General features: G+C 43.5%; 1 protein-coding gene across 4 annotated transcripts in view; it reads right to left on the minus strand.

Annotated features, from left to right (window-relative positions):
• CAMSAP2 (calmodulin regulated spectrin associated protein family member 2) overlaps nucleotides 1-24,957 on the minus strand; it is a 563,571-nt gene that overhangs the window by 234,575 nt on the left and 304,039 nt on the right. For all 4 annotated transcript variants that reach the window (XM_078640959.1, XM_078640956.1, XM_078640954.1 and 1 more), the window contains exon 3: nucleotides 7,234-7,395. In XM_078640959.1, coding sequence (XP_078497085.1) covers nucleotides 7,234-7,395 — 162 coding nt within the window. The remainder of the gene's footprint in view (nucleotides 1-7,233; nucleotides 7,396-24,957) is intronic.

Genomic DNA, 24,957 nt, shown 5'->3' on the forward strand with positions numbered 1-24,957 from the left:
TCTTCTTTAGCAGGGCTTCAGTTCTTATGCAGTGTGTCTTCTTTGTCCTGGTCTTCTCTTGTCCATCGAATCTCATGTTCAAGTCTCTGATTCACACCTAAATACAGAATTTACAGGCTTTATAAGGGAGGGGAGGTAGTAACCAATGGCCCACCTACTTTTGGGGTATCTACATCCTCTAAAGTAATTAAATCATAGTATAGTGTTCCGGAAGTTCAGTCTAAGAGACACTGTCTCTAAAAGAAAGCAGCAAAACACACAAGATGATGGACGGAATGTTGCACAATGGCTAAACATTCACCCCAGTCACAGATCTGGGTTTAATCCATCGTTATTTTGCTCACCAAGCCACCCCAGTTCAGACATGGCCATATGCAAATCAGTCTTGACCCTGTGCCTCATGGGAACAGTCCAGACCGAACTGCCAAGCCATGTCTTTCCTGGACCGGAATCAAGCATCCTTGGACCGGTTTCTGGCTATCAGCCGTCTTCATCCAGGATAGCTTGACTCCAGTGGCTTAGTGAGCAAGGTGACCCAAATCTGGGCATACCCTTCCCACATAGGGTGAACAGCAAAACACACAAGATGATGGACGGAATGTTGCACAATGGCTAAACATTCACCCCCAGTCACAAATCTGGGTTTAATCCATCGTTATTTTGCTCACCAAGCCGCCCCAGTTCAGACATGGCCATATGCAAATCAGTCTTGACCCTGTACCTCATGGGAACAGTCCAGACCGAACTGCCAAGCCATGTCTTTCCTGGACCGGAATCAAGCATCCTAGGACCGGTTTCTGGCTATCAGCCGTCTTCAGCCAGGATAGCTTGACTCCAGTGGCTTAGTGAGCAAGGGACCCACGTCTGGGCATACCCTTCCCACATAGGGTGAACAGCAAAACACACAAGATGATGGACGGAATGTTGCACAATGGCTAAACATTCACCCCCAGTCACAGATCTGGGTGTAATCCGTTATTTTGCTCACCAAGCCACCCCAGTTCCGACATGGCCATATGCAAATCAGTCTTGACCCTGTGCCTAATGGGAATAGTCCAGACCGAACTGCCAAGCCATGTCTTTTCTGGACCGGAATCAAGCATCCTAGGACCGGTTTCTGGCTATCAGGTATGCTCAGACGTGAGTCCCTTGCTCACTTTGCCACTGGAGTCAAGCAAGCCCGGCTGAAGATGGATGTAATGCCAGAAACCGGTCCTGGAAAGCTTGATTCCGGTCCAGGGAAGACATGGCTTGCCAGTTCGGGCTGGACTGTTCCCATGAGGCACAGGGTCAGACTGATTTGCATATGGCCATGTCTGAACTGGGGTGGCGGAGTGAGCTAAAGAACAGTGATGGATTAAACCCAGATCAGTTCACTGGGGGTGAGTGTTTGTATTGTCAACGCTCCGTCCATCATCACCTTTGGTTTTTCTTTGTTCGCCCTAAGTTGGCAGGGTATGCTCAGACGTGAGTCCCTTGCTCACTTTGCCACTGGAGTCAAGCAAGCCCGGCTGAAGACGGCTGTAAGGCCAGAAACCGGTCCTGGGAAGCTTGATTCCGGTCCAGGGTAGACATGGCTTGGCAGTTCGGGCTGGACTGTTCCCATGAGGCACAGGGTCAGACTGATTTGCATATGGCCATGTCTGAACTGGGGTGGCGGAGTGAGCTAAAGAACGTGATGGCTTAAACCCAGATCAGTTGACTGGGGGTGAGTGTTTGTATTGTCAACTCTCCGTCCATCATCGCCTTTGGTTTTTCTTTGTTCGCCCTAAGTTGGCAGGGTATGCTCAGACGTGAGTCCCTTGCTCACTTTGCCACTGGAGTCAAGCAAGCCCGGCTGAAGACGGCTGTAATGCCAGAAACTGGTCCTGGGAAGCTTGATTCCGGTCCAGGGAAGACATGGCTTGGCAGTTCGGGCTGGACTGTTCTCATGAGGCACAGGGTCAGACTGATTTGCATATGGCCATGTCTGAACTGGGGTGGCGGAGTGAGCTAAAGAACGGTGATGGATTAAACCCAGATCAGTTGACTGAGGGTGAGTGTTTGTATTGTCAACGCTGCGTCCATCATCACCTTTGGTTTTTCTCTAAAAGAAAGCAGCCACTCTAGGAAGCATGAGCTTTCGGGAAAATGTGCTCTCACTCACCCAAAGGTAACGTGCTTCATCATTTGGTTATGCTCCTCGCAAGGCTGGTGCTGCAATGCCTGGCAGGCCCCGCAAGAGGGCCCTTTACCGGAGATCTTTTAATCACAAATATGCCGGATGAGCACAGTAGGACAGAAGATGTTGTGTCCTAAAATGTGAGAAGACTAGTAAAAGTGTGACTCCATTATCCAACCAGAGGTGCCTTTGTCCATCTCAGTGATTTCACTCCCATTTGGGGGAGTTTCTGAATGATTCTGGTGATTCCAGGGAGTCACTTGAGGAGCTACACATGACTGCCTGCCTTGTTTCCTTCTCTGCCCAGTTTTCATAGTGTAGAACTTCCTGGGTCAAGATCTCATAGAGATTTCCTTACAGGCATAAGCAGATAGTCCAGCAGGACTTTGGCTCCATGCTCTGCAGACTGCAATTACAGCTTCCGCAGAACACAAGCTTTCTGTCTGATGTGTGGAGTTTGATCTCCAGCCTCTTGTTGGTCTAGGGTAAGCCACAGATGAGGAGATTATGGGCGATGGACATTGGTTCCATGGCCCTCTAACCTGGCCAGTTGAAGGGACAATTCGTAGGATGGGTGCTGAGTTCCCATATTTCAGGTGGAAAGGATGAGTGATTTAGGGCAGGCGAGAGGCTCTCATACAGAAGGCAAGTAAGACTCTAATAACAACATCATGCTAGTTTTTTTCATGGCACTAGGACACAAACTGGTGGCAAGAGAGAAACTGTCTTATTGCCAACCTTTACATTCTGTAATCAAGATACAGTGAAACCCTTGACAGCCTTTGGCACACTTGATCTGCCAATAGTAATGGGATATTTTATATCAAACAGAGAGGTATCTCCTTGTGAGAGGTCAGACTGCCTCATGTGTGTGGTTTCTCTCCTGTCAGGTACTGAAACAGGGGTTTAGGGCAGAAGAATACAAAGAGCTCACCATGGAGAAGTGGTATGCCTAAAACAAAGCTGCTTTATAAATGTGAATGTAAACAAAAACAAATTTCAAGCAAGGCACAATCAGGCAACCAAAAGCATTCTTAAGACTAAAAGAAAAGTACATGAAATATAAACATTATATTTTAATTTTAACAAACAAAAAACTGCAATGGATATAGCTGGCAGAAGAGCATATGCCCTCTCTAGCTACTTATTAGACCAGCAGTAGGAGACTCATTGATTTTCTACATAAAATCTTTCCAAATCCATGCAAATTGCCAGAGATGATCAGCATCTAGGCAAAAGGAAGGGATGAATGCTAGATTTTCAGGATAGTCACATCAAACACACCTACAGGCAGTGAATCTAGATGGAGCTCCTTTACAAACACTGCATATTCAGAAAAATGACACTGATTCAGTCTCTCTGGACCTAGGTTAGATACCCCTGCTTTAAACCCTACAACATAACCTTTCCTATCAGTACCTTGAGAAGTGGTCCTTTGCTTTGGAGGAACAATCATAAGCTGACTGTTGGCGACTATATTGTGTTTCTGTCAAACAATTACATTTTTGCATGAACAACCCTGATCAACACCTGATTTGGGAAGCCCTTACGAATGTGAATGTGTGCTGTCGCATGCTTACATTTGAATATTAGTAAAATAGATGCATGCCACCATTGTTTTCTTTAACAGAGTAGGAAGGCCATCAGTAAAATATGGCACGTGAGAGTGTAAGCAGAGGTAGCAAGGCTTGAATTATCCAATCAAAAGGACCTTGGTAAGGCTTATATCCATGCAGCATATATCCGTTAAGCATGCCACAAATTCCTGTTCTCAAGAATGAATCGGGAATATTGAGAGGAAGTAGAACCGACTGTGGTTTAGCCTGAAGCACGTGCACACGTCTCCGAATAGCACCACACTGTATAAGCGGCCCCTGGTACAAATAACGCTAAATTTGATTTTATCCCCCTTTGGATCATTGAAAAAAGCAATATGTTGACTTCGTACTCCAAAAATTTTACACGTGGAATACGGACGATGGGCAGTGGAGGTGGGAGGGAGTACAGATGGCCAGAGAACAGAACCAAGCAGATCTGGTAAAGACATGTTCCAGAATTGTGCCAGAGTGCCAGTCGTGCACTGGCTGGTTCAACTATGCTGAATTCAATCACATTATCTAGAAAGCATGGGTTAACCTTGAAATTCACAGGCCTATGGGTGCCATCATCACGTGGCCGGGCCGAGTGTGTGTGTGTGTGTGTGTGCATGCACGATGAAAGTATAATGGACGAAAGTATATTAGTGTCAGAAGGAAATATCACACTAAAAACTGTAAGATTTCCAAGCAAAATCTGCTCCATTTATATAGAAATGTTGGTGAGAGGTAGAAGTACATAATGTCAAAATAAAAAGAGGCGAGGAAAAAAGGCAAGGAGTGCTTGAGAATGTTTTAACCAGGAAATGTCCTTCAGATTCAGCCAAAATTGAGGGTAAGTTGATTCAGAGAAACAAGCATTGGCAAATCCAATGTATCTCACTTTTTGAAAGCATTGTAAACCTGTTGGCTTTGCTAATGCTTCTTGACAATCCTGTTGCACATCAGCAAAATAAAAAAAAAGGTGTTGTTCAACAACATTGGCAAAAAAAGGAAAAAAGCTGAGTAATGTGCATGTGTGCATGCATCATTACCCAACGCCAGCCAAGTATGATGACATCACCAAGCATGTACGTGCATATGGCATGACGCAGCTACCATTTTGGATGTTTTTATTTACCATTCTAAGATGGTGGACACATATCATGGAGCAGTAAATTAGAAACAAATAAATAAATAAAATGTATGCCATAGATTGTGTTATTAAAGGGGTTGTATGTAAAGTCAAAGAAATGAGGTTTCATGGAATACCATTATTGAGAAACCATTTCATCTAAACTGTTTAATGAAATGTTTCACAATAAACAACATTTGCCTTTTTGTAGAAACCAATTCATCCGATGCCTAGAATTGGCTATTGAATGCTTATTTTTTAAGTGTAAATGCAATGGTTGCAGGTCTTAATGTCAGAAATAGTTTTATCTGAGATATTTATTTCAGTGCTTTAGGGGACATTATTTCATATTTGTATGTTTTACACTGTTAATTCGCCACCCGTAAACAACATCCTTCGGTGAACCCTCACAATCCTTCAACACGATTAATCCTTGCCCTCTAAAACATCTCACCACATCTAAACTGCACTCATCCCTTAAGACTAAAAGCCCTTTCTACTGCAAAAATCCACCATCCCTGAACCATACAATAACTCACTACCCGGAACTCCACCCACTCATGAACCCTAAAAACGCTTTCTACGCCTAAATCCCACCCATCCCATACTCCTTAAAACACCTCAGTACACTCAAACTCCACCCATCCCTGAACCCTAACAACCCTTACTGCCTTTAAACACCAGCCATCAATGACCCATAATACTCATCACTCTAAACTACTTATCCCAGAAGTCCAAAAACCCCTTTCTACAGCAAAACTCCACCCATCCCTGATTTCTTAAAACCATTCACCATCCTAAACCAGGGCCGGACTGAGAACAGAAACCGGCCCTGGCAAACTGCTCAGCTGGCCCCCGCTGGGGTCAGGGGGAGTGCAGGTGAGCAGTTTGCGATGGCCGGTTTCGGCCGATTTTGTTACCGGGGGCCGACCTTGCCGACCCCCGGTAACAAAAACGGCCCCCCAGGGGCCCAAAACCGGCCCCCACCCTAGCGGCCTACCGGGGAAACGCCCGGTGCCCGCTATGGCCAGTCCGGCCCTGTCCTAAACCCCACCCTATCCTGAATCCTCTATACTCTTCATCAGCCAGTCGCTAACGACAATGGAACCTTAAAAACCCTTACCAACCCTAAACTCTGCCCATCCATGAACTCTAAATCCCCTCAACACCCTTACAATCCAGCAATCCCTGAAGCCTAAAAACACTGCACTCACCAAAACACCACTCATCCGTTAAGCCTGAGAACTCCTGACCACTCCTACACTCCATTAATCTCTGAACCCTAAAAACTCCTTTATATGCCCGAACTACAATTATTTCTGACAACTAAAAAATAATATCATCACCCAAAACTTAACCACCTCTGAACCCATCCTTAAAATTAGTGTTCCATGATTTGGTTTCCTCCAATGTGGTTTCTCAGTTTTCGTCTCCCATTAATTCACATACATCAAAATAATGGAGTAGTGTAGCAGCAAATTGCAGCAGCCGGGCCACCCAAAACAAACAAAATGTAAATAATAATGTAATGTGGAAAGGCAAGGGAGCAACAGAGGAGTGGGTGAAAGAGAGAAAGTCAATGTCGTGGAGCAGAAGGGGGTGGAGTGGCGGAGGAACAATATCAGACCACGGGATGACATTTTAGAAATAAGCAGGCGGAGGAAGGAAATGAATAGCAGTGCGGGTAGGGATGTTCTATTATGAGAACAGTGGGGACTTGAGGAGGCAAGCAGCACAGAAGGGGGATAGGAAGACAATACAAGTACCGCCAAGCTTTGCAGGATTAAAAAGAAAAAAGTTGTTCCCTGTATACAAACAGTGGAAGAACACACACATCCACTCAGAACACAATATAAAAAAGTGATGGACCCGAGGCAGTACTAAACAAAGACTGGAGAGGAAAGACATCAAATAAAAAGCATGGAAATGGCAGAGACAAGAAACCCATCAAATCAAGAGATAGGGGCTGATATAACGCCTACTATATGTATATATATTTAATGTACAAGGAGCAATAAGTCTTCAACTGACCACTTAAACTGTCTGTAGGTAAGACTTAAAATAACAAAAGGCTGAAGTCCCCATTGGACTACCATCTCACCCTAAGGTGATGAAAAAACAAGTTAAGTAGAGTGTTGTCTCTTAAAGGCACAGTAGGGATAACATGTGGTGCTCATTCAAATATGAATATAAAGGATACCTTATAAAAAAAGTATAGAAATGTGACAGTCACAATAATTTTCTATATTACTTTACACCATCACATTACAGTGTGTTCCGTCGAATATGGCTTTTTTCCTTGGTCTTCCCACTAAAATATCTCACTCGAGCAATAACTTTGGTCAAAGATGTTGTCACCTCACCTTATTTATCCAGTACATTACAGCATCCTCAATGTCATAGGGCAGGTCTTCGGGTTGGAAGAAGGGTGAATACTGCTGGGCTGATGCTAGCAACTTCTCAATACTGATCATCTCCACTGTATAGGCCATCATTAGCGTGTCTATCATGGCCAGGTGAGCACTCTGCAGAAGAGAGAGAAAAAAACACATGAAGGATCCACCATAAACATTGCTCACATGCTAAAGGAAATTCCTCAAGCATTCCACATTTGACTAATTTAAACAAATTTTTTTTAATTTTGTTTAAAAAAGAAAGCATTAAGCAACGCATGTTGAAATCCAATAACTGATTCCCACACAACCGTATTAAGGTATTTTACTAGAATATCATGTTTTAAATATGGTGCTAAAAATGATTACCACAATATTGATGTATTTGTATGGTACCAGAATATCGTGATCTAAATACTGTCTGACATAAATAGAGTGTCCTAAATTTTGCATATAAAATAGTACCTAGCAAGCCGGAAAACACAAGAGCACATGGCTCACCTCACAATATCATCCACTGTCCACTCAAGTTCCAACAAGATAACCAAAACAAAATTCACCAGAAATCTTCCTATAAATTCAGAGATTGAGTTACTCGTCCAGTCCCCTTTGCAAAAAATGCAACTTTTTTTTGCACCCTCAAGCCAAACCCTGCAGAACACCACAAAAGCTTCAGGGCTGAGCTTATGCACACAAGCTGCTGCTGCTGATTATTATTCTGTGATGTTCCCACGTCAAGGTAATGGTGTCGAGTGAGTGATCAGCATGTGCACGATCAACACTGAAGTACATTTCAATGGGTTTACAGGGCTTCCTTTAAGCATTGGCAGAATTGAGGTAAAGTTTACTTAAAAGTTTAAAAGTTCATTTTGAAAAATGTCAACCTTATTCTGAATCAAAAGTCACCAGTTACTGCCTGTTGTGAGAGCCTATGTAGATGTCTATAAATAAAACACAAAAATGATTAAAAAGTCATACTTAAAACAAAAACATTTGCAAACCTAGGTCAGGGAAAGGGACAGCATTAAGAACCTTTCTGTTCTGTCGACCTCAAGCTTGTCCTGTCCACAATCCCCTTCATTCGATTACTCCTTCTTATCCATGACTGCAGAAAGTTGGTGCACTGCATTGACATTTATTACTTGGGCTGGCGTGCTACCATCTTTTGAATTTAGGTGTTATTCAAGACCTTTTGATTTGAATAAAGGTATAGGGGGGAGGGGATTACTGCTAGCCCTCTTCTGCCATTGGTCTGTTACTGTGTCATTCTCATTTTTCTTCCACCCACTACAGCATGAGGGGCAATGGGTCAGTCCACTTCACTCTGAGTGATGGCATTCTGCCGTTTCACAAGGAGCACATCCACACAAAGAGTAGTTCCCTAGGTGCCACAGACTACTATGGCAATATCTGCTTATTGAGACCCAAAACATATTTTTGCTTTTAGACAATATTTATTAGACTGATGACCTTCCCCAATAATAAACCTTAGCAAAATCCATGAAAAAGAGCAGTAACAAAACCAAAAAGGCTGGTGGCCAGTGCCAGACCTTTTGGGTTTGCCAAGGTTTGTTAATAAAGAGATCAAGTATCAGCATTTCTAAAAAAAAAAGTGTGAGACTAACTTTTACTAGGCCAGTACTACCACTTCTCTCAAAGGTGCATTTCAAGAGCTATAGAAAGAAAGTGTTGGTGTTTTATCAATGGTAGAATGGACCATTCACATATTGCACAAAAAAAGCTCCCAGAAGGCTCACCGGGTGACCTTGTTTCGAGTCCTGGCTTTCAATGAACAACTTTCCCAGATGTGTAGTGTCCATTGAACCATCTGGACTAGAGTAAAGAAGGAGGCAACTTTGCACCTTAGCACCCTGTCCCAATATCTCAATGCATTACTGTACACCCACAGAACATAAATACATCTCTGCCTGACCACTCTAGGCACACCAGCCAGCTTCATTCATATCTCCCCATCCAAACTCCACCCATATCAGTTCACTTGTGCTCATGCTTAAAAGCCGCCCTACTGAGCATGCTGCTGATACAGTAGACCTCATCCCCAACTACAAACTGAGTGTCAGTCGGTCAAAGAAACATTATTCATTTTATCACAGTAAATCATACAAGCTGAGTGTACAAGTGATTTAAGAATCGTGGCTCACACCACACCCAGGCTCTTCCCTACCGTAGACGAACCAGTTCAGATAAATACACCTTACTCTATAGTTCACCAAAACAGCACTCTTAAAGTGGGTGGTATACCTTCCATCATTCACAAAATTACACGAGTGAGTGATCAGCACGATCAACACTGATGTACGTTTTTTATATATAGTTACTACACTGATATGTATGGTACTCACTACAATTCTCACACTGCTACACTCCCTATGATTATTGGGTTTTTTCTGTCACATCCACGTACCACAATCTAATTTCACTCAGTGGTATTGTAATTAGCAGAGTGGTCATCGTGTTCCAGACTCTCAACTACAATTGAAAATATTCCATTGCACTATTATTTAAATTGTCTGAATATCCAACGCTTTGAACCCCTAACCTCTCGATGTAAGCACGGGCACGGCGATTTCAAAACTGCACGAGTCACCGGCTTTCTGCTTTGGAATTATGGGGTAGAGACTTTTTTTCTCAGAGCCTAAGATCTGAGTCGGAAAAAATTGATTTTATAAGAAGCTTATTATGCCTGTGTGAAAAATTGTACAAAAGCTGCAGCATTAATGCTTGCTTTGTGGCACGCTTTTCATCCCAATCCACCAGTGATTATAAAACTAATCTTCATCCTATTTGGGAATCATAAGTGTATTTAAAAAGGAAAGCCTTCGGTCGCCCGCGCTAATTTTCAGATTGGTCTCATTACGTTGAAATAAAAGAGGTGTATGTTTTTTTCTCAGTGTGATGGGATAATTGTGGATTACGAATGGAGGACTTCAAATTCCGGATTGAGAAGAAAAACGAGGGAGGATAAACTCTTCACATTTAATATGTGTAGCTCTATTTCTCTGTATTATGTCATCTGATATCATCTGTTTACTGACCAGGCATGCTAAAAGGGCATGAACACTTTTTTTTCAAATATTATTACGTTTTTCCTTATTGTTACTTCTGTTGGACTTCCCAATCAAAATTTCATTCTCTGTATATTCTTTTGAAGGCTCCAAGGTTTTCATTTATACTGGTTTTGAAACGTAAATACAGACTGTAAGCCATCTGTTTCTCCTTCTGTATCCATTTCTGAAAACTAAAAAAAGTCCCACAGATAGAAGACATGGACATTTATAGTGTTCCCACTCTGCCACTAAGCCTTCCAGGCCGCTGGTTGTGCAGCCTGACAGCATGGGGAATGTAAAACATCAGGAGATGTTATTGTATGTACTCAGGCAGCGGGTTGGGCGGAACTCGCGGAGTTTCACTCAGCAGAATTCAGCCTAATTAAATAACAACTGCACGAGATTACGCAGAGTTTTGCCAATTTGCGCGAAATTACGCAGAGTTTTGCCAATTTGCGCGAGATTACGCAGAGTTTTGCCAATCAGCAGAAAATATGCACAAAGCGCGGCTCACACAGCAATTTAGCGCCAGAAGCGCGAGCAGGGCTGACAAACAAGCAAACGGCAACAAGGGATGCGCAAGAGCGCACAGCCATTCGAGTTGATTCTGCTGCCACTCGAGTAGAAAATCACTCGAGAAGCAGTCCTCTGACCGTGATTGACCGTGTCAGGAAATAGAGCTATGGGATGCCAAATCTCGCATTTCTGGAGCCTCGTGAGGAAAACAATCCTGTTACGTGACGACTGGCAGAATTTGGCTGGAACTCTGTATTACAAACATAACGCAGAGTCGCCAAATTCCGCTCGCGGAATGAAAAAGACCTCCCACCCCTAATCTCATCTCCCTTACATCTCATATTCTCTAAAAACACCCAACTTTCCAGCATCTCCCCTGAGCAAGAGAACTGCTCCGTTTGTGTAAATAAGGGTTAATTGAGGGCTGATTGTTTAACAAAAGCTAATTTTTGCCATGGGCCCGGCAGGCAATTTACTCCATTGGGAATTTCTCTTGCTAGCTAGAGTCAATGTAGGTCAGATTTGAAAAGCAGGGGTCGCTGCTGGCACCTCTGTCACTTTCTCCAACTCTCTGAGGTGAACTGCAACAGGCAGTGCAGGGGGCTGTAGGAAAGAGAGAAGAGAAAAGAGAGGAGAGGAGAGGAGAGGAGAGGAGAGAGAGAGAGAGAGAGAGAGAGAGAGAGAGAGAGAGAGAGAGAGAGAGAGAGAGAGAGAGAGAGAGAGAGAGAGAGAGTAGGAAGGGAGCAGGATGGTGTAATAATTCAACAAGTCATTACCGGAGAGACCCACTACAGATGGTTTAAACAATGTTGCCAGGACTGCTTTTGGTTCCCAGTCCGGCCCTGCCCAGGGTTTGCGACTGCGTCCGATCAGGCATTGGAAAGATATAGAGTTTTGTGCAGGTTTAACATAACCACCATCACAACCCAATAAACACCGTCTCAACGTGCTCATGGACAGTGGGGAGAAGCTCACATTGGTTTGGAGTTCCTCCGTTCCAATCTTCTTAATTCATTAACGTTTACATAAGGACTCACCTGTATAGTTCTTGGAAACCTTAGTTTTAAGTGATAATACATTTAATCGAAAACATATTTACAACAATTGCACAGCATCACATCCCTTCGACAGGTGGCTCGGGTAAGTGGGACAGTTACAAGTAGTTAGAAGTCTGTCAAGTGCCGTTTTAAAGAACTACAATCAAACCAGCAACATGAGCTCTTCTTAGTTCTGGCATTATAGATGCGTAATATACCTACTTACAGGGCCTTTCGGACAGCCATCTTCATCACATTGTTCTTCTTCCCATTACAGCATACATCAAAGGGCAGTGGGTCAGCCCACTTCAGCCTTTGACTGACATCACAATGAGTGAATGGAATTCTGCCCTATCACAAGCAGCCCATCCACACACAAAGTAGTTCCCTTCCATGTCAGGGGCTACTATGGCAACGCATGCTTTTTGACAGCAGACATATTTTTGAGCTTAGTTAATGTTCTTTTTTTTTTAGTTTGACTAGGGCATAGCTGCTACCCCAACAAAGAGGTTTTGAAAAAATATAAGTTAACAACAGCAAGCATAGACAAAGTAAAAAAGCTAGCAGTCAACTTCACAAGCTTTACGAATGCTTACCAATCTTTGAGAATACTTCTAAGTATTACAAGCTTTCTTCTTGAATTTAGCACACAGTTCTTGCAATGCTAATTTGCCAATCATTTTCAGTTCAAACAAATGTCAAATTTGCCCATTTGATACTCTTTACGATTCTGCACTTAAAGTCAAGAGTATTCTGATTTTAAATTCAGGACGAAGCAGTCGAATGATAGAGTGTGAGTGGTTCCTACTGCTGAGGTTACTGAGGCTGCTCGCATACAGCATTAGAGATTCTCTAGGATTCTCATGTGTTGAGGTTTGAATAGCCTTTCTATTTTGGTTAGCTTGCTACAGTGCTTTGGGTTCTCTTGTCAACGGCATGAATCTCTCTGCAAGACAAGGTGGGGTTTCTTCCATATGACCCCCAAGTCATCACTGCGGGTGGAATCTTTGATTATTCTAAAGGTCTGAGTTGGATGGTTCTTGATCAGCATATTGTCACAGACATTTGTTCCAGTTTGTAGAACATGCTCACCAGCTCGCTCTCCAGATTACTGAAAGCAGTTGGTCCAAAAGTAGACAAAATGAAACACAAAGGTCTAAAGGCATGTAACATAGATGCCTAGTCACCTCAAATAAAAAGTGACACCTTCAGCTAGTTCCAGCTTTTTATTTAACAAAACTTTGCATGCTGTTTTTTTGTTGTTGCTATGCTTCGGTCCCCAGATGCTAAGAACAATCAGCTAAAAGACCAAGACTGGCGCTGGTATCACACAGGCAGGGAGGGGCCACCTGACTGCTCTGGCCTAATTAATCAAAACAACCTTTAATAATTTCACATTTCACCTCAAGTTTACATCCTGGAATTCTTTTATTAATGATCTCACTCAAAAAAAACTCACGGCATTATCTACTGATAGTACAAAAAAGACATTTATGTTGATATCTCTATAATTGCTATAGAGGTCTTCAGTTGCCTCATGTAAGATGTTGCTTGTTCTGCTGGATTTGTTTTATAATTTGCATTCCTCATTGTAAATGGGCAGGACCATATGTTCCATAACGTAAATGAAAAAGGCAGCATGAGCGTCAACCCCACACAGGGAATGGACCACCACAGTAGGCTTTGGTCCATGGGCCATTTCTGCACTGCATCTTCTTGCATTTTGTCAAGAAGTTGAATGATTCACCAATTTTAACACTGAAGATCAAGGAGTTGGAATATTTCATACAATCAGCAAAACAAAATGGGGTGCAAATGTTTAAAAACCTGTGATAAAGACTGAAACTGGACATTATATACATTTGTCAGTGATATCCTATCAATAATTATTAGCAGCATTACTGTTACATAAAACATGGACAGAAAAATAGTACGTAAAAAACACAACCATTTACCAATTGCTAAAATTCCGATCATGCATAAATAAATCCCAACAACAAATCTAACCTCTTTTAAATTACTAAGTGCCAGATGTAGGAGAGCAAATACCGGTCGGTAACGGCCGATTTCGGCCGTTACCGACCGGTATTTGGTGTTTGGCATGTCGGGGGCTTGAGATTTACAGAATCTGTAATTTCATCGATTCTGTAAATTTACTGAATCAGTAAAATACAGAATCGGTAAATTTACAGATTCTGTAAAACCAGATGTAGGTGGCACCTCAAAGAGTGACACAGGCCCTTAAGAGTCGGTATTTTACCACACAATCCTATTGTGTGGTAAAATACCGAATTCAGGTGTGCATGCACATCTGTGCAATGTGACACACAGACATGCCCTTAGGGCATGTATGTGTGCCACATGTCACACAAGCCTGTACTTGGGGTGCTAGAGGGTGTCAAAGTGACACCCCCTGCACCCTTGCAGGATTCGGTATTTACCGATTCTGTAAATACAGAATCAGTATTTGCCATTGATTCCTATGGGCTTCAAAGCCCATAGGAATCAATGGGAGATATCGATTCTGTATTTACAGAATCGGTAAATACCGAATGTTACAGATTCGGTAATTCTGCCTCCTTCCGATTTACCTACTCTTAAATACCGAATCGGTAAAATTCGGTATTTAAGAGTAGGTAAATCGGAATTACCTACATCTAGCCCTAAATAGTTTCAATTTCGCTGCTACCTATTTCTTGAAGGGTTGATTAATATACTATTCTGATTTCAGCATATTTGAGGATAAGTGCTTGATAGTAAATTCATGTGTACTTCGTTTCTGTAGGGAGATATTTATATATGGGCCATATTTTGGCAGTCAATGTTTTTGAGTCTGTATTTACAAAGCATATTTTATTCACTCTACCAGGCTCACAACCAGTACACAAAATCTTACAAGAGGTATTTGGAATTTATCAGATGCGATAATTATCACTTGTTCCAAGTATTTGGTAATAGCATCCACCTTTTGGTGCGTACCGCACCAAAATCTACATGTCCAAGCAAATACTGACCTTTATCTCTGGTTAAATTCCAGTTACTAAACAGAAGTATCAACTGGTCTGGTTTTAAACATAACACTGAATTGCTATAATTAGAAGAAAGACACGCAGCAATTGCCCTATCATTATCTGCTGCAGAGCTAATTACAGACAACAACTTATTTTATTGTTTTAACACAAGCTTTCATTATTGGACAGGGCCACGTTAGAGAGGTATGAACGCTTTTGGGGGGTCTCCTTTGTCAAAGAAAATGTAGTTTAAGAAATGCCTTGTGGTGTTTTCCTTAAACAAGCATTGACTAAGCCAATCATTGTTACTGTTTTTCATGTAAACAGTTTTTCTAACATACACTGCATAGATACAGCACAGGCAGCAGTAGTGCACACTTCCTCAAACTTACAACTGGTACAAAATGTGTAGTAACAGTACAGGCTTCCCTCACACAGAACAACAGCAGCGCACGCAGTACCCTTGCATACTTCATTAAAATACAGAGAAAGATTACAGCTCGGTTACCAGTAGTGAAAGCTTCTCTCGCACACCCACACACACCCTTATGTTGCACAGACACACATAAGTTATACCACACGCAGTTGCAGTGCAAGCTTCCTAATCTCTGGACACCTTTGAGATCTTACAAGGCAAGTGACTCTTGGGGAGAACTGTAACAGATGTTGCTGAAAACACATAAAGCCGGTGACAGCACAGAGGAAGATCTGGAATACAGTGGCTGGCAGGTAGTTGTATGTGGATCTAGGTGGACTGGAAGAGACTCTTGGCGATGGTGTTAGGGGTTCTGTGCAAAGAAGTTACTCACCAGTATGTGAGTGACACTGTCTGCTCAGCCGCATGGCCCCACATTTGAATTATGGTTCAATACCACCATATCTCACTCACTTTATGATCCTTTGACTACCCAAGCAAGGTCTTTGCATTCAGTGCTTCATTGAGGACATTGAGTCAGTCGAGTTCGTTCCAGCAGATCAACCGATGCTGTGGCCTTGCGAGCAACCCTGAGATGCTCCCATCTGAGGAGCGCAGTGAGGATCTCTCCCACCTTGAACCTTATATGGAATAGTTTGTCTCTACAAGTCTTCGGTTAACATGAAGGATTATCATGTGTTGGGGTGTAGACGTGAACTACGTCTAGTAAATACAGCACAGAGATGGTCCACTGGCAGACACTCACCATAAACAAAGCTTTTAATGGGAGGCATGTCCTATCCACTGCAGTGGCAAAGTTGCATACGATTGCAGGCAGAATACCACTTGAAGTGCTTTTAAGGAAGAAACAGGTGACTGATTAAGTAAGACCCGACATATCTTATTCTCACAGATGAAGGACATGTAGGAGGCTCAACTGAAATAGTGGAGAAAACCCAGTTTGGTATAGGCAGGGCATTGAGGACTGCAAAATATTTCATGCTGAGTTTTATTTATTGCTGCTCTTTTCCCTTCCACTTCCCTTCGTTTTCCTCCCCTCAATTTGTTGGGCATAGGTGGCATATATCAAACTGAACACACATCGCTTCATGCAAGCAAACACCTCAATCAAGCCTGTCTCTGTGGGTTGTGATCCCCCCTCCCCTCTTTGCCCCTCCCTCAGGAGTGGGGGCATGAAGTTTCTGCACCTTGTGAACTGAACAATTGAAGGTGTTAATTCAATCAGGCGATGTGGTGGGAGGGATGCCAGAAATGTTGAATTGCCAATTTAAGTCATTATTTTGTTGCATGTAGTGCATCTTCTGGGTATTTAGAATGAACAGACTTGAAAACAAAGAAGGATGCGGATATAGCATTTAATTATCTTGATAAAGTGATTGAAGGGTTAATAGCAAAGCTTAACAGGGACTGTTTCCACCCAAAAACCAGCAGAGAAATTGCTATGAATTAATTATGAAAAAGCTGCATTCGATTCGGCCCCCATTTGTGTGACATTTGCAGACTGTTTTGGGATTTGCTATGTTTGCAAATGTGAGAAACGTTTTCCAGTTTTCCCCTGAAGGACAGGGTGAATCTGCTAAATTTTCCCTACCTTTCTCATAATTTTTTCCTGCCATTATGATGTGCAGGGTATTCTGACTTTCACTACTCTTTCAATCCGGCAGTGTATTGTATTGTAATTGCAGTTATATAGCACTTACTACCCCTGACGAGGCGTCAAAGCGCTTTTTTCAGCAAGTAGCACGAAAATATGAAAGTCATTTGAGTGGTGGATGTGTTAGTCAGTTATTTGGATTGAGAAGGATAGTGGAGGGAAAAATCTTTGCATTTATATAGCGCTTTCTACCCCATATGGGGGTCTTGAAGTGCTTTTTCGGCAAGTAGCACACTACTCCTGAACCCATAAAGGATTAGTGGTGAATTAGTATAGTGAAATATGAAAGTAATTTGGGTATTGGACATGTTAGCCTGTTATTTGGTTTGTAAACTATAGTGGAGGGATAGAAGAGAAGGATTTAGATGTTTTTTGTTTTGGAGCTCAAAGCAGTAGGAAGAGGCTTGGGATGAGTAAAGGGAGGTAGAGGGAGATGGGTAAAAGGGAGGTGGAGGGGGGATGAGTAAGAGGGAGGGTTTAGAAAGGCTTGTTTGCAGGATCGGAATAGTAAAACGAGGTATGAGATGATGCAAAGAGTGGCGGAATAGGGAAGAGTCTCAAAAGGGTTATTTTGGGGATCATAGTAGTGGTATGGGGTTTGGGATGAATGAGAGAGGGTAGAATCCAGTGGTAAAACAATGAGCACCAAAGAATACTCTGATGTTTACAGTGTGCATGTTTACCTTTTTATCATTCTGCTTTTAGATTAGTTGTCAAAATCCTTTTGAATAAAACTATTTATAGCTTCTGTTTTGAGGGCCAGGTGCAGCATTAATGTACTTTCATGTGTTACACACATATTGGCATGCGTTTGGTTTTAACTGACCCAAAAAATGTATAATTTTGATTTGAAATATTGAAAAGATCTGCAAATATTGAAAACATCTGCAACTATTTCGCGTGGGATTGATGCAAATTGGCAGGCCCATGAATCCCAAAATATTAGGATAGTGTCAGTTGGGTCTGTCATTGAGTTAAAGAGCAAGAATATCCACTACTTGTATTTTTTTTAAAAAGTTATAATATCGCCGTTATGCTTCATTCGGCTTAAAATCCACCAATTTGTTGGTTAAATTACAGCATGCCCATTGCTGCATCTCCTACTTTTTGAAGCATAAGTGGGAAGGCTTCCTTGAGTTTTTTAACTGTTTTGTTGTGCTATTAGGCATGTTTTGTACCTTCTTAATGCAAACATCAGCAAATCCTGTCGCTTGGGTCAACTAGTGTAATCCCCTTTCACCTCAGATTGTATTTATATCTCGTTTACTGCTGTCAAAAACAAACTCTACATGGCCCCGCCCCCAGACTCCTATTTAAATCTCTGTTTCGGTAGTCTGGACCCCACACACCAGGTTAGTCTTTGTATATCTTATAATACGCTCATGCTAATCTCCTGATTATAAGTGTGTCACCAGATAAAATTTGTCTCTGTGAGGGAACGTTATCGGGTGCGACAAACAGCACCTATTTCAAGTTTTGAGGGGAATAACATGCGGAGTTTGGTGCTTAACCCGTTCTGTGCTTCGACGTCACAGTGGGCGTGTGTGGAGGACGGCCGGGGGCCGTCCGAAACACGCTCACTCATTAATTCACCCACACCGCGGCAGAATTCGCGCCGCGGTCAACAGGTGAAGGCACAAAAATACGCATGCTAAGGGAAATACCAAATTGTTTCCCTTTTTAAATTAGTGCAGGTTTGACCTTCCAAATTTTAACAAAGGGTGAGGTATTTAATGCACCCCGGTGATTACTGTGTCGGTTAAATACCACACTACCTAAAATGCTGATGCTTATCCAGAGGGGGAGTTGACAGGGTAGGAAAACAGCGGCCCGTTCGTTATTAGTCCTTCATGTTCTCTGTGTAACGCCATTTCTGCGCCATGTTTGTGTTCTATCAAAAAGCGGTGCCTTGGATCAGGGGGGTCGTGAAGCCCTGCTTTCGCACTTAAGCGGGGGTGGAGTCCTTGGTGGGCCTCTTCTATCTGCAGCTCAGCAGATAATGGCTCTTAAGCAAGGAGGGTGGTTGGTTGGTTGAGTGAGTGAGTGAGTGAGTGAGTGAGTGAAAGGACTGATAGATAGGTGTTTGAGTGAAAGGGTGGATGGATGGGTGGATAAATGAATGAGTGAAGAGTTGGATGTAAGGATGGATGAGTGCAAGAACGAGTGGATAAGTGAAAGGAAGGGTGGATGAATGGATTCATATGTTGATAGATCGATAAGTAAGAGAATGGATGCATAAATGAAAGAGGGTGGGAGGATGGATGAAAGGGTGAATGCATGGATAAGTGAAAAGGTTGATGGATGATGAGAAAGGATGGGTGGATTACTGTAAGGTTGGCTGGATGAGTGGAGTGTTGATAGATAGACGGAATGAATAGGTGGATGAACAAAAGGATAGATAGATGAGACAAAGGATGGATGCTGAGACGCCTTGATCTCCCAACTTTAGAAGCTACCGCAGGGTGGAGTAGGGAAACCGCCCTCCTCGCCGTAACAGATGACATCCTCACCCTACTGGACGAAGGAGAAACAGTAGCACTCATCCTCCTCGACCTCTCAGCGGCGCTCAAACACAGTCTCTCACTGCACCCTAATACGCAGACTCCACGACGCAGGGATCCAGGACAAGGCTCTTGACTGGATCTGCTCCTTCCTCTCCAGCAGAACGCAGCGTGTCAGATGCCCTCCTTTCCTCTAAGACCCTACACTAACCACCGTCGCCCAGGGGTACTACCTTAGTCCTACGCTCATCAACGTCTACATGGCTCCGCTCGCCCCCTTCGTCAGAACCTACGGACTCAACATTGTGTCATACGCAGACAACACCCAACTCATCCTCTCCCTATCCAACAAACCCAACACCGCCAGACACAACTTTCAAGAAGGCATGGAAGCCGTCCCCAAATGGATGAAAAACAGCTGCCTGCAACTAAACACTAACAAAACAGAAGTACTCATCATGGGCGCAAACTCCGAAGCCTGGAACGACACCTGGTGGCCCCCCACTCTCGGGAGCCAGCCCACCCCCACGGACCACACACACAACCTGGGAATCATCCTGGACTCCAAGCTCAAACTGGACTGCCAGATCAACTCTGTCTCTTCCTCCTGTTTCCACACCCTCCGCCTCCTACGTAAGACCTTCAAATGAATCCCCTTCGAACACAGAAAGACTGTCACTCATGCCCTGGTCACCAGCAGACTCGACTACGGCAACGCACTCTATGCCGGAATAAACAAAAACCTCACCAGCAAGCTACAGAACATGCAGAACACCTCCCCAAGACTGGTCCTCAACCTGCCAAGACACTGCCACATCTCCCAGCACCTGCGCACACTCCACTGGCTCCCCATTCGAAGCTAGAGTCACCTTCAAGATGCTCACCCATGCACACAAGGCCCTCCACGACATCGGACCAGCATACCTGAACAGCTGACTCAAACTCCACGCACCCCAAAGGACCCTACGATCGTCCCAGCTCTCCTATGCCGTGGTCCCCAGCACTAGAAAGACCAGATCCGGAGGCCGCTCCTTCTCCTTCCTTGCGGCAAGAGCCTGGAACACCCTTCTGCTCCACCTCAGACAGATAACATCGCTCCCCATCTTCGCAAGAAACCTCAAAACCTGGGTCATAGACAGACCCCTTCCTTGATGGACTGGAACCTGCACCCCCACAGCCCCAGCGCCTTGAGACCTTTATGGGTGAGTAGTCACGCTCAACAAACGCCTGATTGATTGATTGATTGGCCTCTTCTGTCTGCAACTTGCAGACAAAGGGGAGTTAGTGAGTGAAAGGATAGATGGATGGATGTGTAAGTAAAAGGGTAGATGGATATGTGAGTGAAATGATGGATGGATGGGTAGGTGGATGGACAAATGACTTAAAGGATGGATAAATGAAAGAATGGATGGATGAGTGAAAGAGTGGATGGATGAAAGGATGGATGAATTAAAGAATGGATGGATGAGTGAAAGGGAGGGTGGATGGATTGATAAATGAGATGAGTGAAAGTAAGGATGAACAATGGATGGAGTGAAAGAGTTTATTGATGCATGGAGTGAAGGGTGGATGAATGAGTGAAATGCATGATGGATGAGTGAAAGGATTGATAGATGAGTGAAAGGATTGATGGATGAGTGAAAGAATAGACGAGAGAAAGAATGGATGGGTAAGTGAAGGGGATTGATGGGTTAAAGGGTAGATGGGCAGATGACTAAAAGAATGGATGAGTGAAAGAGAGGGTGGATGAATGAAAGGGTGGATGGATGAGTGAAAGAATGGATGGATGAGTAGAAGGGAGGGTGGCTGGATGGACAGATGAGTGAAGGCATGGATGAGTGAGTGGGTGAATGGATGAGTGAAAAGGTAAATGGATAGATCAGTGTTTAGGTGGAAGGATGGGTTAAAGGATGGATGATTGGATGGCTGAGTGAAAGGATAGATAGATGGATGGATGGATGGATGGATGGATGGATGGATGGATGAGTCAAAGGTAGGATGGATGGACGAGTTCACGGATAGATGGATGGATGGAGTGAAAATCTGGATGAATGGAGTGAAAGGGTGGATGGATGTATGACAGAAAGGATGGATGGATTAGTGAAAGGGTGGATGGATGGATAGATGGGCAGGTTTGGATATGCATGCATAGGTTTTGAATATAGGTGGGTGGACAGATGGAATGGTGAAAGATTGAATGATAGATGAAAGAATGAATAGATGACAGAATGTAAAAGTGAAATTGTGCATATCAGCAGGTGGATGGAAGGATGAATGGATAGATACTTGGATGGAAGCGACAAGAGAGCTCGCCTTCGTTTGCTTGGTGCCATAAAAGCTTTGGTTTGAGGTGGGGGGTATTTATTTTTATTTTCTGGCTACTCCCTTGTCTTGGATGAATAAAACAGAACACTATGCAGGTCAGCCAACCACTAAAATCACAAGTGCCACTACTGACAACGGGATCCGTGCAACCGCGTGGAGTGCAGCCAGAATGAAGTGCCTGAGCTCTGCCGAGTGCAGATAGCCTTTTAACATCGACAATAGGGAAAGAACATAACAGGAAGTGGGACAGGAAAGACGTCAGAAAAACATCCCCAAAAAAAACATAAGCTTGTCATCCTAGAGCAACTGGAGTGCATGCCTATTCAGAACCAAACGAGGAATACTGAGAGGGCAAAACTAGGCTTCTGGAAACCTTCAAACTCCTTCATGGTTGCAGAACTAGAAAATAAATGAGAACAAGCATTTACAATGCAACGGTTTCGCCTTTGGAAAAGTTAGAGCTAATGGCATTGTAAATGACAACTTGACTTCCTTCCCTTTGCGTGCATTTCTCTGCCCTCATATGTACCCCCTTATCATTAGGATCTCCTAACCTGTCACTTTTTTAATGTTTTTGCCTTTTCTCTCCTTGCTCCCTGCCCTACCTTTCTCTGTTGCACTCTTATTTCTTGGCCATCTGTTCTCCCCACATGACTTCTGCTCTGACGATCCCTTCCAGTCTTCAAGCGCCCCCTTACCTCTTTCTGCTCTCATTTGACCTCCCATGAGCTCCCCAACATACTTTCTTCTAGAAACTGGTGCTTTGTGTGCCTTCCTATATACCTTTAGTCTCACAATTGTTGATTGGGTAAGTGTTCCATGTACCTGGGGATTCTCTCCTCCTCTCTGTGTCTGTTTATAGCTCGTTGCTTGTGCTTGCTGTCCTGCCCCCTCGTTCGTTGTGCTTGCTCTTCTGCCCTGCTATTGGCATTGTAAATGACAATGCCATTTATTTATGTTTAAAAAAACAAACATAAATAAAAATAATGTCATGAGCAATGCCAATAGCTCTAACTTTAAAATGCCGAGACCATTGCATTGTAAATGCTTGTTTTTTTTCTTTTTGGCAAATCCACTAGTTCTCCTTTGGTGACCGAGTTATAGTTTGCATGACTATTTTGCAATGTATGGATTGTTAATGTCAGTGGGATTTTTAGGCTTTAATTCACAATCATAACTGCACCGTGTGTGTTTTTGTGCGTTTCCAGTTTTTTTTTATCAAAACAGTTTTTGGTGCGATAACCTAACCATAACTTCACTTCAATAATTTTCATGAAACTTTACCAAAGATAGTTCATGTAACTAAAGTTAATTAAAAAAAAAGGCTTATGCGAATTGATGAATACATATTGAAGGGGAGAGAAGGAATTCTAGAGCTGAGAAATAGGTTGTATTTGCCCTTCATATTCCCATAAGAGTATTTTGCCACACCATAGCTAAAAAACGCTTAAGTGAATGATTCCAAATTAGCACAGGCGCTAATTTTTTGTGTTCCTATATACATGAATAATTGGTTACATCAATGAATATTCAGAATCGCTGGCCTTTGACCTACAGAGATTGTCGGGTATCGAATGCCAGATAGAGTCTACTCTTCCACTGTGACTAACGACAGTTGCTGACCTCCATGTGCTTTTTCTCATATGTAGCAAATAAAAAAAGATGCTGACCGTTGATACCATTTAGGCTGTAATCTTTAAGCTCTTTCATATATATAATACCTTAGCAACCAGCCCGCCTCTCTGATGGATTTTTGTTGGGGAAAGCTAATAAAATCCCCAGATTCAAATTTAGTTTTGTACTACTTTTGTCAATGCCAATCCGTTAGCTCGCCTTGAAGGCTTGGAAATAATGGATGGGAACTGAATGTTGTTACACCAGGATGTTTAGTGATGTCATCTGATGCCTCTTCCGGCATCGATACAAAGCCAGCGTACCACTAACAGCAGTCTGAAAGCTTTGAAGTTTCCGTATCCAGTGTGATCCTTGGGATTATTCTACAGGTAAGAAATCTGCAGGTAGACCGAGCATCCACCAGATAGGTCGTTACCACAGGCATGTAACTTTTTCTTCACATACTCACAATACACATGTTATAGGGGGAGTCTAGGGTAACCGCTGTGCACCTTACAAAGTACATTGAGAATAGTACTCCTAAATTGACAACAAATGTTTATACTGAACAAAATAGAACACATGTTGCAATGATCCCCATTTGCAACAAGAGTAGGAGGCCGAGTCTGCGAAGCTACTGACACTGCAGTGAGCCAGGCAGAGGAATAGGGAAGGAGCTGGGGCTGTCATGAGCCATACATAAACCGGGGGATCCAAACGACTGAAGTGCGCAGACCGCAGGCCTATGGTGTATGTGTTGGAGGGTGGAAGCAAAATGTGAATAATGCAGAAACAGACCAATGGATGAAAGGAGCTATCCCAAAGGTCTTATAAGTACATTAAATATGAGAGGGTAGAGAAAGCACACGGACTACGGAGGGTAGGCAGAGCACATGGACAAGGAAGGGTGGGCAGGAGAGGGTAAAGAAAGCACACGGGCAACAGAGGGTGGGCAGAAGAGGGTAGGGAGAGCACGTGGACAACAGAGGGTGGGCAGGAGATGGAGGGGAGAGCACATGGACAACGAAGGGTGGGCAGGAGAGGGTAAAGAAAGCACACTGGCAACAGGGTGGGCAGAAGAGGGCAGGGAGAGCACAAGGACAACGGAGGGTGGGCAGGGGAGGGTAAAGAAAGCACACTGGCAACAGAGGGTGGGCAGGAGAGGGTAAGGAGAGCACATGGACAACGGAGGGTGGGCAGGAGATGGAGGGGAGAGCACATGGACAACGAAGGGTGGGCAGGAGAGGGTAAAGAAAGCACACTGGCAACAGGGTGGGCAGAAGAGCACAAGGACAACGGAGGGTGGGCAGGGGAGGGTAAAGAAAGCACACTGGCAACAGAGGGTGGGCAGGAGAGGGTAAGGAGAGCACATGGACAACGAAGGGTGGGCAGGAGAGGGTGAGGAGAGCACATGGAAAATGAAGAGTGGGCAGGAGAGTGTAAAGAAAGCACACTGGCAACAGAGGGTTGGCATGAGAGGGTAGGGAGAGTACATGGACAACGGAGGGTGGGCAGGAGAGGGTAAAGAAAGC

The sequence above is a fragment of the Lissotriton helveticus genome, chromosome 1_1, assembly GCF_964261635.1.
Source record: "Lissotriton helveticus chromosome 1_1, aLisHel1.1, whole genome shotgun sequence".
Taxonomy (NCBI): domain Eukaryota; kingdom Metazoa; phylum Chordata; class Amphibia; order Caudata; family Salamandridae; genus Lissotriton; species Lissotriton helveticus.